Source organism: Carcharodon carcharias, chromosome 16 (genome assembly GCF_017639515.1).
Source record: "Carcharodon carcharias isolate sCarCar2 chromosome 16, sCarCar2.pri, whole genome shotgun sequence".
NCBI lineage: Eukaryota > Metazoa > Chordata > Chondrichthyes > Lamniformes > Lamnidae > Carcharodon > Carcharodon carcharias.
In genome coordinates, this window is record NC_054482.1 from 67861318 (window position 1) to 67875672 (window position 14355).

The 14355-nt window shown below is 43.7% G+C and overlaps 1 protein-coding gene across 6 annotated transcripts in view; it reads left to right on the forward strand.

Moving 5' to 3' along the window:
* Positions 1-14355, forward strand: part of patj (PATJ crumbs cell polarity complex component) — a 398928-nt gene that overhangs the window by 146768 nt on the left and 237805 nt on the right. For 5 of the 6 annotated variants that reach the window (XM_041208336.1, XM_041208338.1, XM_041208341.1 and 2 more), the window contains 2 exons: positions 6269-6464; positions 8821-8940. In XM_041208336.1, coding sequence (XP_041064270.1) covers positions 6269-6464; positions 8821-8940 — 316 coding nt within the window. The remainder of the gene's footprint in view (positions 1-6268; positions 6465-8820; positions 8941-14355) is intronic. The other variant, XM_041208340.1, reaches the window with a different exon arrangement.

Here is a 14355-nt window from a genome sequence, read left to right on the forward strand (position 1 = left end):
ATTTGCAGGTTTGGAAGGTGCTGTAGAAAGAGTCTTAGCCTCTGAAGTGTATCTTGTAGATAGTACACATTCTTGCCTTGGTGTGCTGGTGGTGGAAAGAGTGAATGCTTAAGGTAGTGTCAGTCAAGCAGGCTGTTTTGTCCTGGGTAGTGTTGAGCTCTAGAGTTTTGTTGCAGGCAAGTTGGGAATATTTCACTGTGGAATGTTGTAGCTCAATATCTGCTTCAAACTGAAACCATGAGGATCAGTTATTGCATTCAGGACCCATTAAGCAGGGTTGGCATGCAGTTCATTTTAATAATAGGAAATTTTTTTATTAAACCTGCATGTCAAGGGAGGAGAAGATGCCTGATGGTTACACCTACTTGCAAATCATTGATTGGGGAAGAAGTTAGAAGGACTGCCCTCTCATTGGCTTGGACCATGGAGGAATTAAGTACAAAAAGAGATACATTTGCAGTCAGTTAGAGCTGGTCAGGAAGCTTGACCTAGCAGGGGAAAATGCTCATCTGCGATTTGGAGTTGGTCAGAAGTGAGGTGTACCAAGATACATTAAGCAAGCCTGGTAATCAGAATGGTTTGGTAAATCGTTTTTTAATGTTTTGGATAGTTAGTTGTTTCTCTATGTTCATTTGCTATCTGTAAAATAAAGCAATTTAATGATACATATCTGGACCGCCCCTTTCAAAACATTTTAGTCTATGTTCAAATATTAAGGAAGCATGTGTATGAAAGGCTTAGTATCCAGAAGATCACAAGGTCCTTTAGTTATGCTTCTCAGTTACATGATTGTATAATTTGATTTTCGGCAACACTGACTCACTCTTGAAACGAAGTTGCTCAGACCACTTACAAGGGTAACTATCGCTGCTGTACCCAAAAGAATATACAGGTATTTTGGCAACAATTGCCACCATCATTTCAATCCTTCTAAACACATTTGGCATCACCCTTCCTTGCTGCTTTGGCCACATTTCCACTTGACTCCTGGTCACCCCACTGCTTTACCTGCCCCCTGTTGGCTGACATTGTAAATGGTTCATTGCCATTCTTTTTTTCCATTTCAAAGCCATTGTCACAACCCTGCTTCTCAAAGATCCCTCCCCTTGTCTGTAAGCTCTTTCATCCCTATAATTTCTCCCCCAACCTGCAAACTCTCTATTCCTCTGACCCTGTACCTTTATGCAGCTCCCTTCCTTTACCCCACCATGGGCAACAGGTATCCTGGATACTTAGGTTTAGAATTCCATTTTAAACTCCTTCCTTAAAACCTACTTTCTTAAGCAAGGTTTTGGTTACCTCTTCTTAAATCTCCTTTTTTTGGGGTCTCAGCATCTTCTCTTGATTTTGCCTCAGAGGTGCCTTGGGATGTTTTTCTATGTGGAATAAGCACTAAACGTCAGAAGATAATTACTATTTCATTAAAGCTGTCAATCACAGCTATGAGACTACAAACTTTCATATGGTAACATTTCAAGAACATTGGAATGCTATTAACTTGTATGTATAAGCCATCAAAACTATTATGGGGCACGAGCCAGCCACTTGGAGAGAATAAGCTTATAATTATAACTGTCGGTAAAGACATTTGTTATTAGTCAAATCTTCTCACCCACAAATAACAGAATTATTTGACAAAATAGATAACTGGGTTCTATTTCTAATTAGTTTATTAGCCTATCTGTAATTACTTGTGACAGAGGGAAATTTTGAAACTAAGCTGGGGGGTGGGGGGGTGGTGGTGGTGGTGCTGGGGGTTGCTGGCGGAGCGTTGTTGCTTGTGAGATCTGCTACCATCACTTGAATTCTATCTCTTAGCTTCATTATAAAGCAGATTATGCACAAACATGGTATTCAATGTGTTCTGGTTGAAGGGGGTGTGATCATCAGCTGGGAAGAGGCCTACTGTGAACTCCCAGAGGGGAGGTGAGATCTGTGGTCCAGGGGCATGGAGGATTGTGGCTAGGGAGCCATAGTGGTCTAAAAGCATTCCGAGGAAATGTCTGGAACCTCTGGGCTGAGGAGAAGGATAGCACACACCAAGTTTGTGTTGAGCAGAGAATGTGCCACATCTGCTGTATAGAGCAATTACATTGCTTCTGGGTAATGAGGAAGTTATTATCTAAACATCTTGGGAGGAGACGCGGACGATGTCTGGAAGCAGAATGGATGCACAGATGTCTAAAATGGGATGTATATGTAATGTGTGAAGCTATAGTTGTACAGGAAGAAAGATGGTGGCCTGTTAGCTAGTTGAGAGAGGGGATAGGCAACCAAGAGTAACAGTTTTGCAGGGAGGGCTGAACATGTCCAAGTAAAGGGGAAAAAGACTAAAGCCTGCACACCGAGATTTTTAAATTCTTTCATGGATGTGAGCATAGCTGGCAAGGCCATCATTTGTTGCTCATCCCTAATTACCCTTGAGGTGGTGGTGAGCTGCCTTTTTGAACCACTGCAGTCCATCTGGTGTAGCACTCAGTGCTGTAAGGAAAGGAGGTGCTGTCATTGTGACAAAAGACCAGCGGAAAGAATCAAGGTCCAGTACAAAACAGAGGTCAAATATGAAACCCCTAAGAAAGAATAAAGTTGTTTGGGTATTTGTTTAAATTACATAGTGGTTAAATGGATACATTTTGTGATCTTTAAGGTATATAATGGGAGTGATAGTGTGCCAGTGGCACTGCAGATATTTTTTTAAAAGTGTTTCCCCAGCATCTGACTGGTTCATTTGACATAAAAAGGAAATTTGGAGAGAGTGAAATAAATTTCACGTTGGCTAAAAACAAGACAATACCATAATTTGAGATTAATCTAGTTGGCATGCATTGTGCTGTACAAACACACTGAACAGTTGACAGCTCCCCAAACTCTATCATCAGTCACTATTGTCTTTTGTGGGTGTGGGTGTTGCTGGCTAGGCCAGCATTTATTGCCCATCCCTAATTACCCTTCTGAAAGTGGTAGTGAGCCACCTTCTTGAACTGCTGCATGGCATGTGGTGTAGGTACACCCACAGTGCTGTTAGGAAGGGAGTTCCAGGATTTCGATCCAGTGACTATGAAAAAACAGCGAAAAAGATTAACGTCAGGATGGTGTGTAGCTTGGAGGGGAACTTGCAGCTGGTGGTGCTCCCATACATCTGCTGCCTTTGACCTTCAAGGTGTTAAGAGTTGTGGGTTTGGGAGGTGCTGTCGAAAGAGTCTTGGTGAGTTGCCACAGTGCATCTTGTAAATGGTACATACTGTTGCCACAGTGCATCGGTGGTAGAGGGAATAAATGTTTAAGGTGGTGGATAGTGTGCCAGTCAAGCTGACTGCTTTGACCTGGAGGGTGTCGAGCTTTTTGAATGTTGTTGGAGCTGCATTCATCCAGACAAGTGGCGAGTATTCCATTTCACCCCTGACTTGTACCTTGTAGATGATGGACAGGCTTTGGGAAGTCAGGAGGTGAGTTACTTACCGCAGAATTCCCAGTCTTTTACCTGTTCTTGTAACCACAGTATTTATATGGCTGGTCCGTTTCAGCTTCTGGTCAATGTCAATCCCCAGAATATTGATAGGGGAGGATTTAGTGATGATAATGCCATTGAATGTCAAGGGAAGATGGTTAGATTCTCTCTTGTTGGAAATGGTCATTGCCTGTCACTTGTATGTGGTGCAAATGTTACTTGCCATTTATCAGCCCAAGCCTGGATATTGTCCAGGTCTTGCTGCATATGGACACGGACTGTTTCATTATCTGAGGAGTCCTGATTGGTGTTGAACATTGCTATCCCCCTGATTCCCATTGACTCCAGTTTTTCTTGAGCTCCTTAATTCCGTATTCGGTCAAATACTGCCTTGATGCCAAGGGCTGTCAGTCTCACCTCGCCTCTTGAGTTCAGCTCCTTTGTCCATGTTTGGACCAAGGCTGTAATGAGATCAGGAGTTGAGTGGGAATGGTGGAGCCCAAACTGAGTGTCAGTGAGCACTTATTGCTGAGTAAGTGCCGATTGAAAGCAGTGTCAACGACACCTTGCATCACTTTGCTGATGATTGAGAGTAGACTGATGAGATGGCAATTGACTGGATTGGATTTGTCCTGCTTTTTGTGGACAGTACACACCTGGGCAATTTTCCACATTGCCTGGTAGACACCGATCTTGTAGCTGTACTGGAATAGCTTGGCTAGGAGCACAGCTAATTCTGGAGCACCAGTCTGTGTACTATTTTCGGAGTGTTGTCAGGGCCCATAGACTTTGCAGTATCCAGTGCCTTTAGCTGTTTCTTGATATCATGTGGAGTAAATCAAATTGGCTGAACAATGGCATTTGTGATGCTGGGGATCTCAGGAGGAGGCCGAAATGGATTATCCACATAATTTTTCTGCTCCGTTTTCCATTAGCAAACTCTTCTTTGGGGATAAAAGACCTTTGGTATTCTGCTAAATTAATAGGGAAAGATTTTTTGTGCCATCAAGTATCGTATTTAAGTGGTATTGTCCAGTGGTTGAGGTAGAAAATAGTCTAGGCTAGTTTTCCTCCAGAGGCATTGAACACTCCAGTTGACAGCTTTGAATATCATTTGAATATATTTGATGAGCTGCTGCTGCTTGTCGTATCTCCTCAGGCACGTTGCTTATTTGGGAAAATGAATTTCAGGCCACTTGCTTCATCAGCAATGGTGCGAGGGCAAGGGCAACCGATTATGGCCAGCAGTCATCAGCAGGACTGGCGTAGAGCTGGAAGGATCACTGTTTCCCTTTCTAGCTCCATGTGAATAAACTTACCCTTTTAGAGCCATCTTGCTAGGTGCATCTATGCTTGAAAACCCTGAGTGAAAGAGACATGTTGCTTGCTCTTTTCAGGACAGTTCTGGACGTGACACTATAGGAAGGATATGAATGCATTGGAGAGAGTGCGAAAGAGGTTTACGAGAATGGTTCTAGGGATGAGCGCTTCAGTTATGAGGAAAGATTGGAGAAGTTAGGACTATTTTCCTTGGAGAGGAGAAGGCTAAGAGGAGACCTGATAGAAATTTTCAAAATCATGGGGGGCCTGGAGAGAATAGATAGGGAAAAACTGTTCCTGCTTATAAACGGATCGAGAACCAGAGGGCACAGTTTTAAAGTGTTTTCCAAAAGAAGCAAATGTGAGGTGAGAAAATCTTTTTCACACAGTGAGTAATTAGGGTTTGGAGTGCACTGCCTGGAAGTGTGGTGGAGGCAGGTTCAACTGAAGCATTCAAGAAGGCATTGGATGATAACTTAAATAGGAACAACGAGCAGGGTTACAGGGAAAAGGCAGGAGATTGGCAGTAAGTTAAAATGCTCAGAGAGCTGGTGCAGACACGATGGGCCGAATGGCCTCCTTCACATCCTCCCTACAGTAACAATTCTGTGATTCAGTGACAACCCAAATTCCCTGAGGGATCTTAAAATGGGTGTTATATATGAGCATATATATTGGCTCTAGTACATGAAAATTATCCTTGGGGAAGGGGGTGCAGGAGGGTAGCAGGACATTGTTTTGCAAAATTGATCCTTTTCCATCTAGAAAATGGGTGCAATCACTGCAAATTTCTACCCTGCTATCTCTGATCAACTAGATTGCAAAGATGTAAAGTCATCTCTATTTCTAGCCTATAATATTTTCATTATATTTAAATTTATTATTATAAGTTTGTAACAGGTATTTTTGCTAGTTTCTTTCATCAAAAATATAGCCAGTAATATTATAACATTACTAAAGGCTGCTAGTCACAGCATTTTGCTACAGCTATTCTCTGTTCTTCTCCCACTGATTTATGGAAAACGACATGATCCCAGAAGACTGGGTAGAGTAGCAGATGCACCACATTAGCTGGAGCAGAAAATCCTAGTCCCAGTATCTGTAGAAACCTGGAAGCTGGATTTCCTCATCAGTATTATTTCAAATCTGGCAGTCACTCACTTACTTGGAATGGGAAACTGACCGTGTTAAAATAATGCTGATAAGAAAATCTAAGCTCCTGTCTGCTTGTTTGCTTTCATTTGCTAGTACAGAATTATCTTTTTACTGCCATATGCAAATCATTGTAAGTGACTACTAATTACATTATCTACTGGATCTGACACAACACCAAATTTGGTAGATTGTGGCCACATGAGTTGTATTTTTCCATTTTTGTGTGTGAATTTGCACTTACAGAATAACGAGTCATTGCAAGATAGAATGCGCTCATCCCTTATTGTATTACCTTAAGTTACAATTAAATATCCTTGTATTGAATTTTATTACTCTTTTACCTAGGATTGAATATAAAAAATGATCACAGAGGACCTGGGGCAGTTATCGAGCACATTGATAATGAGGGAGCTGCTAGAAAAGATGGACAACTCCAGGAAGGAGATTATATTGTTGCAGTAAACAAGGAATCCATAAGTGGTCTAAATTCTGCTCAGATGCATTTTGTCTTCGCCAATAAAGCCTCAAATGACAAAATCATGTGAGTATTTTTTGTGCTGTACTTGTAGTTGTTTTTCACTCCTTCAACTTGCTATAGCTTATTTTTAGTTTTGAATACAGTAGTACATTTTGTCCCAGTTGCACAACAGTATGATCTGATCGTTTTTTGCTATAAACCTGGATCATTTGACTAATTCAAGAGGGTTCTGATTATAAAATAAATGCATTTTATTTTTGTGAATAGTCAAATTGAGAAGAGATGCTTGAAGACAATTTAGTAGATGCCTTCTATTTTGTGGTTCATTTGAAAATGCAAATTCTTCCTTGCTTCTTTTTGTAACCCAAAGCAAACTGCCTGTGCTTTAAGTTATGATGGATAGGATTGGTTAGAATATTGCAACTAAATTTCAGTTTACACATTTTTATTTGTCAGCAATGTCATTTTCCTTGAATTAAGTTTAATTCTTTATTGATGTTTATGATGGAGTACTGCAGTTGGTGCACTGATGACTGATTGATTGGCTTTTTGGGGAGCTGTACTAAATGTATTTCTGAGGTTGGAAGGTAGATTATACATATTAATGGAACCTGTGCAAGATAAAAATGGTGTTGAGAATTAATTCTCAGAATCACCATTAAGCTATCATCGAACTAAACTTTATGCTTACAGCTCAGGTAATTTTTTTAAAAATTCATTCATGGGATATGGGCTTTGCTGGCTGGGCCAGCATTTATTGTCCATCCCTAGCTGCCCTTGAGAAGATGGTGGTGAGCTGCCTTCTTGAACCACTGCAGTCCATATGCTGTAGGTACACCCAGAGTGCTGTTGGGAAGGGAGTTCCAGGATTTTGACCCAGCGACAATGATGGAACGGCAATATATTTCCAAGTCAGGATAGTGAGTGACTTGGAGGGGAACTTCCAGGTAGTGGTGGCCAATACCAGAATCTTCAATGAAAAAGAAAATGAGTATTTCATGAGAGAGATTAAATAGAATCGTTCAAAATCCAGCGTTTGAATGAAGATGCTAATCAACATCACTGAGGATATTTTGAGATCTGACCTGAGCTTCAAACAACAACTTGCTTTTGCACAGTGCTATTAACCTCTAAGAATGTTTCAAGGTACTTCACAGGTGTGTGAGCACTCAAAAGTGGATGTCAAACCAAAGTTGGTTATTACCTTTGTATTCTTGGATGATCATGGAATAGTGAGCAATTTTGTCAGATGAGAGCAAGGCCTGACAGTGCTTTATGTGGTCCAGCCAAATCTCATGGTAAATGGGTAAACTGATTGTCTGGCATTTCTATTGAAGTCTGGGGAGTGGCAATATGGGCCATACCAGAGGGATCAATCAGGGTGAGAGAGTGTGAAGATTTTAAAGGGGTTATGGCACCAAAGGTGAGGGAAGGGTCTGGTTGAGTAAGTCAGTAGCTACAATGATGTGATGGTGTGCACCAGGACAAAGGCTAGACGGTTAGGATTGTGAAAGGCAGTTTCAGATGTTTAGTAAAAGATTGTTACACATGGCCACCTTCCAAATGGAGTCTGGTCTTGACATAAGCCATAAAATAGCCATAATTCAAAGGGTCAGCATCAGTTTTTGTTAGATTACACTTCTGTTAAACACCCTGGAATATCAATGCAAATTGATGTTGTTATGGATAAGCAAAATCCTTGGCTTGAGGTAACTTTTGTTGGTCCTTAAATCACTCATTTCTCAGTGCTGTGTGCATTGCAAAAGTGGTGAGCTTGATGCACGTTAGGAGACTATAAGAGAAGAAAAGTAAATACTGTTTTTTTATATTTCTTTAAATGGTTTATTTAAATCATAGCTATTACAGAGATGTTATATATGTTTATACTTTAGTACTTGTGCATTTATTAAGGGGAAGCATACCAATTTTGTCTGCCAATTTTTTTTCTCTTCCCTCCTAACCCCACACCATCCCTTTGCTTGTGACTAAACGTCCTGACAGCCCCTGGAAGCTTTAACTTTCTCAAGTGGCTATAGTTTATTTATGAGGCTTGATATTAAATGTCAGCAATGTTTTGATCATAGCAATTTCAATCCTGCCCAAATACGTAAATAGAATAGTAGAATAAAAAGCGGATGTAAAAAGGACTTGTTCATTTGGTTCTCCTCCCTGATTCATGGGTGCTAAGGCAAATTTTAGCACTCCTGCTGCCTTCCCTTGGAACAGCTAGTCTAGGGATCAAAAAAATAACAGCTTCATGGTCTGTAAGGGTCACCTAGCTCTGTAAATTCAGCTGCTGGTGGAGTGGACTTTATGGAGACCAGTATCTCATTGCCTATCATGGTGCAATCTTTGTACATGTTGATTTACAAGTGGTTGTTTAATAACTTTCTCTCTTTTGGGCTGGGTGGGAATTTAGGATTACTTATGTGCCCGCAAAAGATGTGGATCACTATAAAAGAAATTTTGCATCAGAACAAACCAGACCCAGTAGTGCTGCAATATTGGCAACAGAAGCCCGGATGAAAACTGCTGCCAGGTATTTACATTAATCATAATCTATGTATTGAAAGACAGAAAATTTTTCATAATTTTTTGGATTGAAATTTTACTTCAAGATGTCTTGATGAGAGCTATCCCTGATGTCCCTGGCCAATATTTATCCCTCAACATCACAAAAACAGATTAACTGTTCATTGTCACATTGCTGTTTGTGGGAGTTGCTGTGCACGTACTGTACTGCCTGCCTCATTTCCTGCATTACAACAATGACTACATTTCAAAAAATGCTTGATTTGCTGTAAAGTACTTTCAGACACGTGGTGGCCATGAAAAGTGCTATATGAATGCAAGTCTTACTTTTTTTTCCCATTTCATTAATTAGGTTTTGAAAGCAACTAATTTTTTATATTTTTGGATGGACATTTCATTTCAAAATACCAACAGTTCAAGCAAAGAGATTATTCGTTGAAAGAAGAAAACTTTTAAGAGTTTTTTAAAAACTGTTTTTAAATTGGGTAGTTTCTTTTTATTTTTAAGTTTTTCAGTTTGTATTTATAAAGTAGTGCCGTATATTCTCAACTTGAATTTAAAGGAAGGCAAATTGATGACATAAGTATGCATATTTATACAGAATTTTAGCAAAATTAGGATTGGGGTGTGTACATTTGGAGCGCCTAGTGATTATTCCACCTTTTTAATCTACATAAATGTGTGCACTTTTCATAGTGCTGAATAAGTAGCTTTGTTACTATTTTCTGAATTACGTACAATATTATCTTTTGCAGTAAATAAAAACAGGAAATGCTGGAAAAACTCAGCAGGTCTAGCAGCATCTTTAGAAAGAGAAACAGAAGGCAGAATCGTCCGTGCCCACTGATGTTGGGAGTGCTCGGTGGCATGAGCGGACAATGTGGTGAGAAGGCCAAAAATCGTTTTCACAACATTGTGAAACCAGTTTGCGATCGTCCGCTCTGCCCGCCAATGGTGGGCCGCCTTCCCAGCCATTGGATGTCGGGAACCATGTTGTAATATATCAGCATGTCATTATAAGGCCAGCCCGCTGGACTCATCCCCACCCATGTCAGCAGGAAAACACACCGGCGCAGAACACGCCTTGACATGTGCGACGTGCAGAATTCAGGACTTGCCTTGTTCGCATTGCAGACATCCGAGAAGCAGAAGATGCTAGAGCATGACAGCAATGGCATACTGGAAAAACGTTCATGGCGTGCTGGGTGGATTCTCATGGACATAGCTCTGCTGCGAAACAGCTCAAAGAAGTTGGGAAGTCACGTCACAACGAATGATAGTCAAGGGGGTGGGAGAGGAAGGTCTAGGATCGACTGGGAGAGGAGGAAGTGTTGGGGAACGAGATTGGGAGGGGGCAAATGATGGTGCCAGTGGGGGTGAGGTTGGGAGAGAGGGGATGAAGGTGTCGGGGGGGCGATTGAAGGTGTCAAGGGGGGAATGAAGGTGCGGGGGGTGAAGTTGGGAGGGGGTAGGGAGTACTGGGGTGTGGAGGTGGTAATGGGGGAGAAGACGGCAACTGGGAGGTAGGCATAAGGGAAAGAGTTCAGAAGGGAGAAGGAGTGTGGAGAGGTAAGGGAGTCCAGGGGGAGTAAGGAGTGCAGAGAGTGGGGAGAGAAGCCAAAGGGAGGAAGGAGTGCAGACATGGGAGGGTGTAAGGGTCGAGGAAGGAGTTGGGAAGGGAGAGGGCGTAAAGTTGGACGAAGAAGTAAGGGTGTCTGAGGGAGCCAGGAAGGGGGAAGGAGTAAGGTTGGAGGAAGAAGTGAGGCTGGAGGAAGGAGTTGGGAGAGGGGGGAAGGACTAAGGGTGGCGGAAGAATTAAAGGTGTCTGAGGCAGTTTGGTGGGGGGGGTGGGGGTGGGAGGTGACAGGACTAAATGGGTGGGGGATTTGGTTCCGGAGGGGTGGGGGGAAGGGGTTCCAGGGGAGAAAGTGGTCTGTGGGAGGGGCGGGTGTTCCAGATAGGAGGAGTTGGGGTTCCGGGAGGAAGGGGTCTTGTGGGTGGGAAGTAAGGATGACCAGGTGAGCTTGGGGAGTGAACTGAGGGTAGGCGTGGTATGAGGGAATAGTGAAAATGGTCGAGGGCAGAGTGAAGTGGCAGGGTGGGAGGTTAAGGGTTCAACGGTAGCAGTAGAAGGGATGGTGGGGGTGGTTGTTGAGGACTCGAAGGCAGACACGGACCCTGGGGGTGGGAAGGAGGAGGTTGGAATAGTTCATGTGGATGGGATCCTCGGGAAGGACAGGTATATGTATGTTCACCAGGACATCGCTAAAGGAAAAGGGTTGTGGCTGGTAGGTCACGGAGGGAAGGGGAGGGGAGGTGGAAGGTGAGGCTGGGGGTGGGGGGGCAGTGGGGGTGGGTGGGGGGGCAACTGTGATGGTGGAAAGGGAAATAGCTGACTGGGGGAAGGTAAAGGAGGGGGAGGGGGGAAAAAGTAAAACTGGATTAGCACCATACTGTCCAAATTGAAAGTTAAACGAGAGTCGTGGCGGGCAAGATCATGGGAGTGCAATCAGTGGATGGGTGGCGATGCAGGTCAGCTCAGATGGACAACTGAAAGAGAACCCCAGCAGGCCGCATTGAAAATGCTCAGGACATTAAGATGAGTGTAATATGGGAAGGATCCGCCTGCTTGGGAGAGTGCTTGCACAAGGCTCCAAAAGGCCCTGCCTCTCTCACATTTCTCCCTCCAGAATTACTCATGGGCCCTCTGAGGTGACAGAGGACGAGGTTGAGGCGCTCACAGGCAAAGTGGACTTGGAGGGAGCAAAACAGCCTCTGAGATTCCTGAGTGGATGACCCAGGAGTGTCCAGCCGTTGCTCCTGCTCTTCGGGTGCCCGAGGGCCCCAGCCTGACTCGTGTGGAAGGACCCCCTGGAGGGACGTCAAGGTGCCCCATTTCCCTCTCGAGATGCCACTGCAGGAACTCATCCATGTCTCCCGTAATGGAGTGCAGGTCTGCGTGCATTTCCAGCTGGACCAGGGTTTCCATGGCATCCTCCATCCTCCCCATGGCGACCTCTATACACGCACATGTAGGCATCACTTCATCAGAGAGCAGGCAGACCCACTCCCCTGACTCGCAAGCTACTCTATTGAGGTCTTCTAACAGCCATGTGTGATGTTCCCCCACATTCTGCTGACTCTCCAGGATGAGCTGGACTGCTGTATCCAGAGGTTCATCATCTGACTTGGACCTCACAGTTGCCTCTTCCCCAGCAGTCCTCCGAGTGCTGTGGAGCTCAGCTGAACCTGCCTCCTCCTGCTGCAGACATATGTCCATACGGTAACCACCAGATTGTGAACCCGAGCCTGCTCTAGATCTTGGCCCCACTGAGGTGTGTGTCTCTGCACTGGTGGAGGATGTGTGTAAGCGCTGTGATGGGTCTTCCAAGCTGCTTATTTCCAGCTCTTCAGTGGAGGAGGTGCCCTCTTGGCCGGAAGTGAGGACATGGCTGAAGCTGAGGGACTGGCTGGCTGAGGGCGTCAGTTGCTTAGCAGATCTCCCTGCGAATCAAAGTGGAGATAATGAGTGCATGGCAGCAGAGACAAAATCAGGAGAGAGAATACTCACAGTTGCATTGAGAGATGGATGATGTGGTGCAGGATCCTTAGGTGAATGTTTGCCACTGACCTCACCGTCGCCGCAGGCACAGTCCATGTCCTCACCAGTCAGCACAATGACATGCTCCATAAAGTGAGTGAGGGGCCTAATGTGGGCCACTCCACCCCGGGTCTGGGACTTCTCCCTGCTGATGTGAGCAGGCTTCTCCTGCAGGTAAAGAGATGGAGAGAGTGTGTGTTGGACACATGGCACTACATGGAATGTTTGTGTGGCGAGTGGAGCCAAGGATGGGAGCTCGAGAGGATATAAGCTTGATGGAGATGTGAGAGTGTGCATGCAAGTTAGTGGTGTTGTCCCTTGAGGTGTGAGATCCCTGTGGATGTGTGATGGGTTTGTGAGTGTGTGAGTTGAGAGTGATGAGAAGAGTAAGTTACCTTGGCAGAATGGATGAGACCATACTTCCAGTAGTGGCACTGGGTGGCTGTCCTCTTTTGCAGGGCATTGATGCTGACCACTGCTGCTACCACCTCCCATGCTAGATTGGTGATGCAGCTGCCCATCCTGTGGTCAGAGCATGGGTAGAAGACATCACAGCAGGCCTCCACAGCATTCAAAAAGTTCTCAAGTCCTCTTCTCAAGAAGAGGAGCAAATGGAGCAAAATAGAAGGTCAGGAATAGGTGGATAGGTACCTATCCCTGACCTATTTTGCTCCACTTACTCCACCCCCTTTTAAACAGCATTGTATCCATCACATTTCTACTTCTCTTCAGCTTAAACTTAGGGGCCATGTCTTCTGTGCAGCAGTCATGGGCTGGAAGCACTGAAAGGTATGCGCGCAACTGGACTTATAAGTATTGCGCCTGGCGTGAGGAAGCGATGAGGTGATGTTGTGGCGGAAGACTGAGAGCCCATCCGCCATCGAAACGGCGTATTTTCCAGGAATGCATAATTAATACGACAGGTTTGGGACGATACGGTGTGAAAGGCCACCATTGTGGCTGGTGGGTAAAATGTCTTTTTACCTGTCGGCTACCGCACTTAGTGCAAACCTGGGACGATTCCGCCCAGAGTTAACCTTTTGAGTCCGTTTGACTTTTTCTTCAGAGCTGAAGAGAAGTAGAAATGTGATGGATACTATGCTGTTTAAGAGGAGGTGGAATAAGTGGAGCAAAATAGGTCAGGGATAGGTACCTATCCACCTATCCCTGACCTTCTATTTTGCTCCATTTGCTCCTCTTAAACAGCATAATATCCATCATATTTCTACTTCCCTTTAGCTCTGAGGAAGAATCATACAGACTCGAAATGTCAACTCTGTTTTCTCTCTCCACAGATGCTGCCAGACCTGCTGAGCTTTTCCAGCATTCTTAGTGTACATTTTAGATTTCCAGCATCCGCAGTATTTTGCTTTTATCTTATTGACTTTTGCAGTAATTATTTAGTTTTTCAAAGCATTTGAATGAAGCAAAATTGAATATATTTTGTAATTAAAGTTAGTGCATTATTACAATTCTTCAACGTCTGAACAGTTATATTTGCACAAATGATAGCTGCAAATTACCTGTGGAGAAAGATTAAACACAAATCTCTACTGCGGATCATAATATCTAATTTGCATATCAAAGCACATATGCAAAAATGTTTCGTGACCAGCTTTGAACTCAGACTGTAATGGAATAAATTGCAGCAGTTTAAGTGGCTATTATGGATACTACTGATGCATTGCCTTGAGTTCTTGATAGCCATTATGTAAAAGCTTTTAATAATGGTATATATTGATTAACAGTTGAAAGACAGGTTAGATCACTATCTTATTTAGGGCCTGGGCTGCATATTACATTGGATTGTTGCACACATGG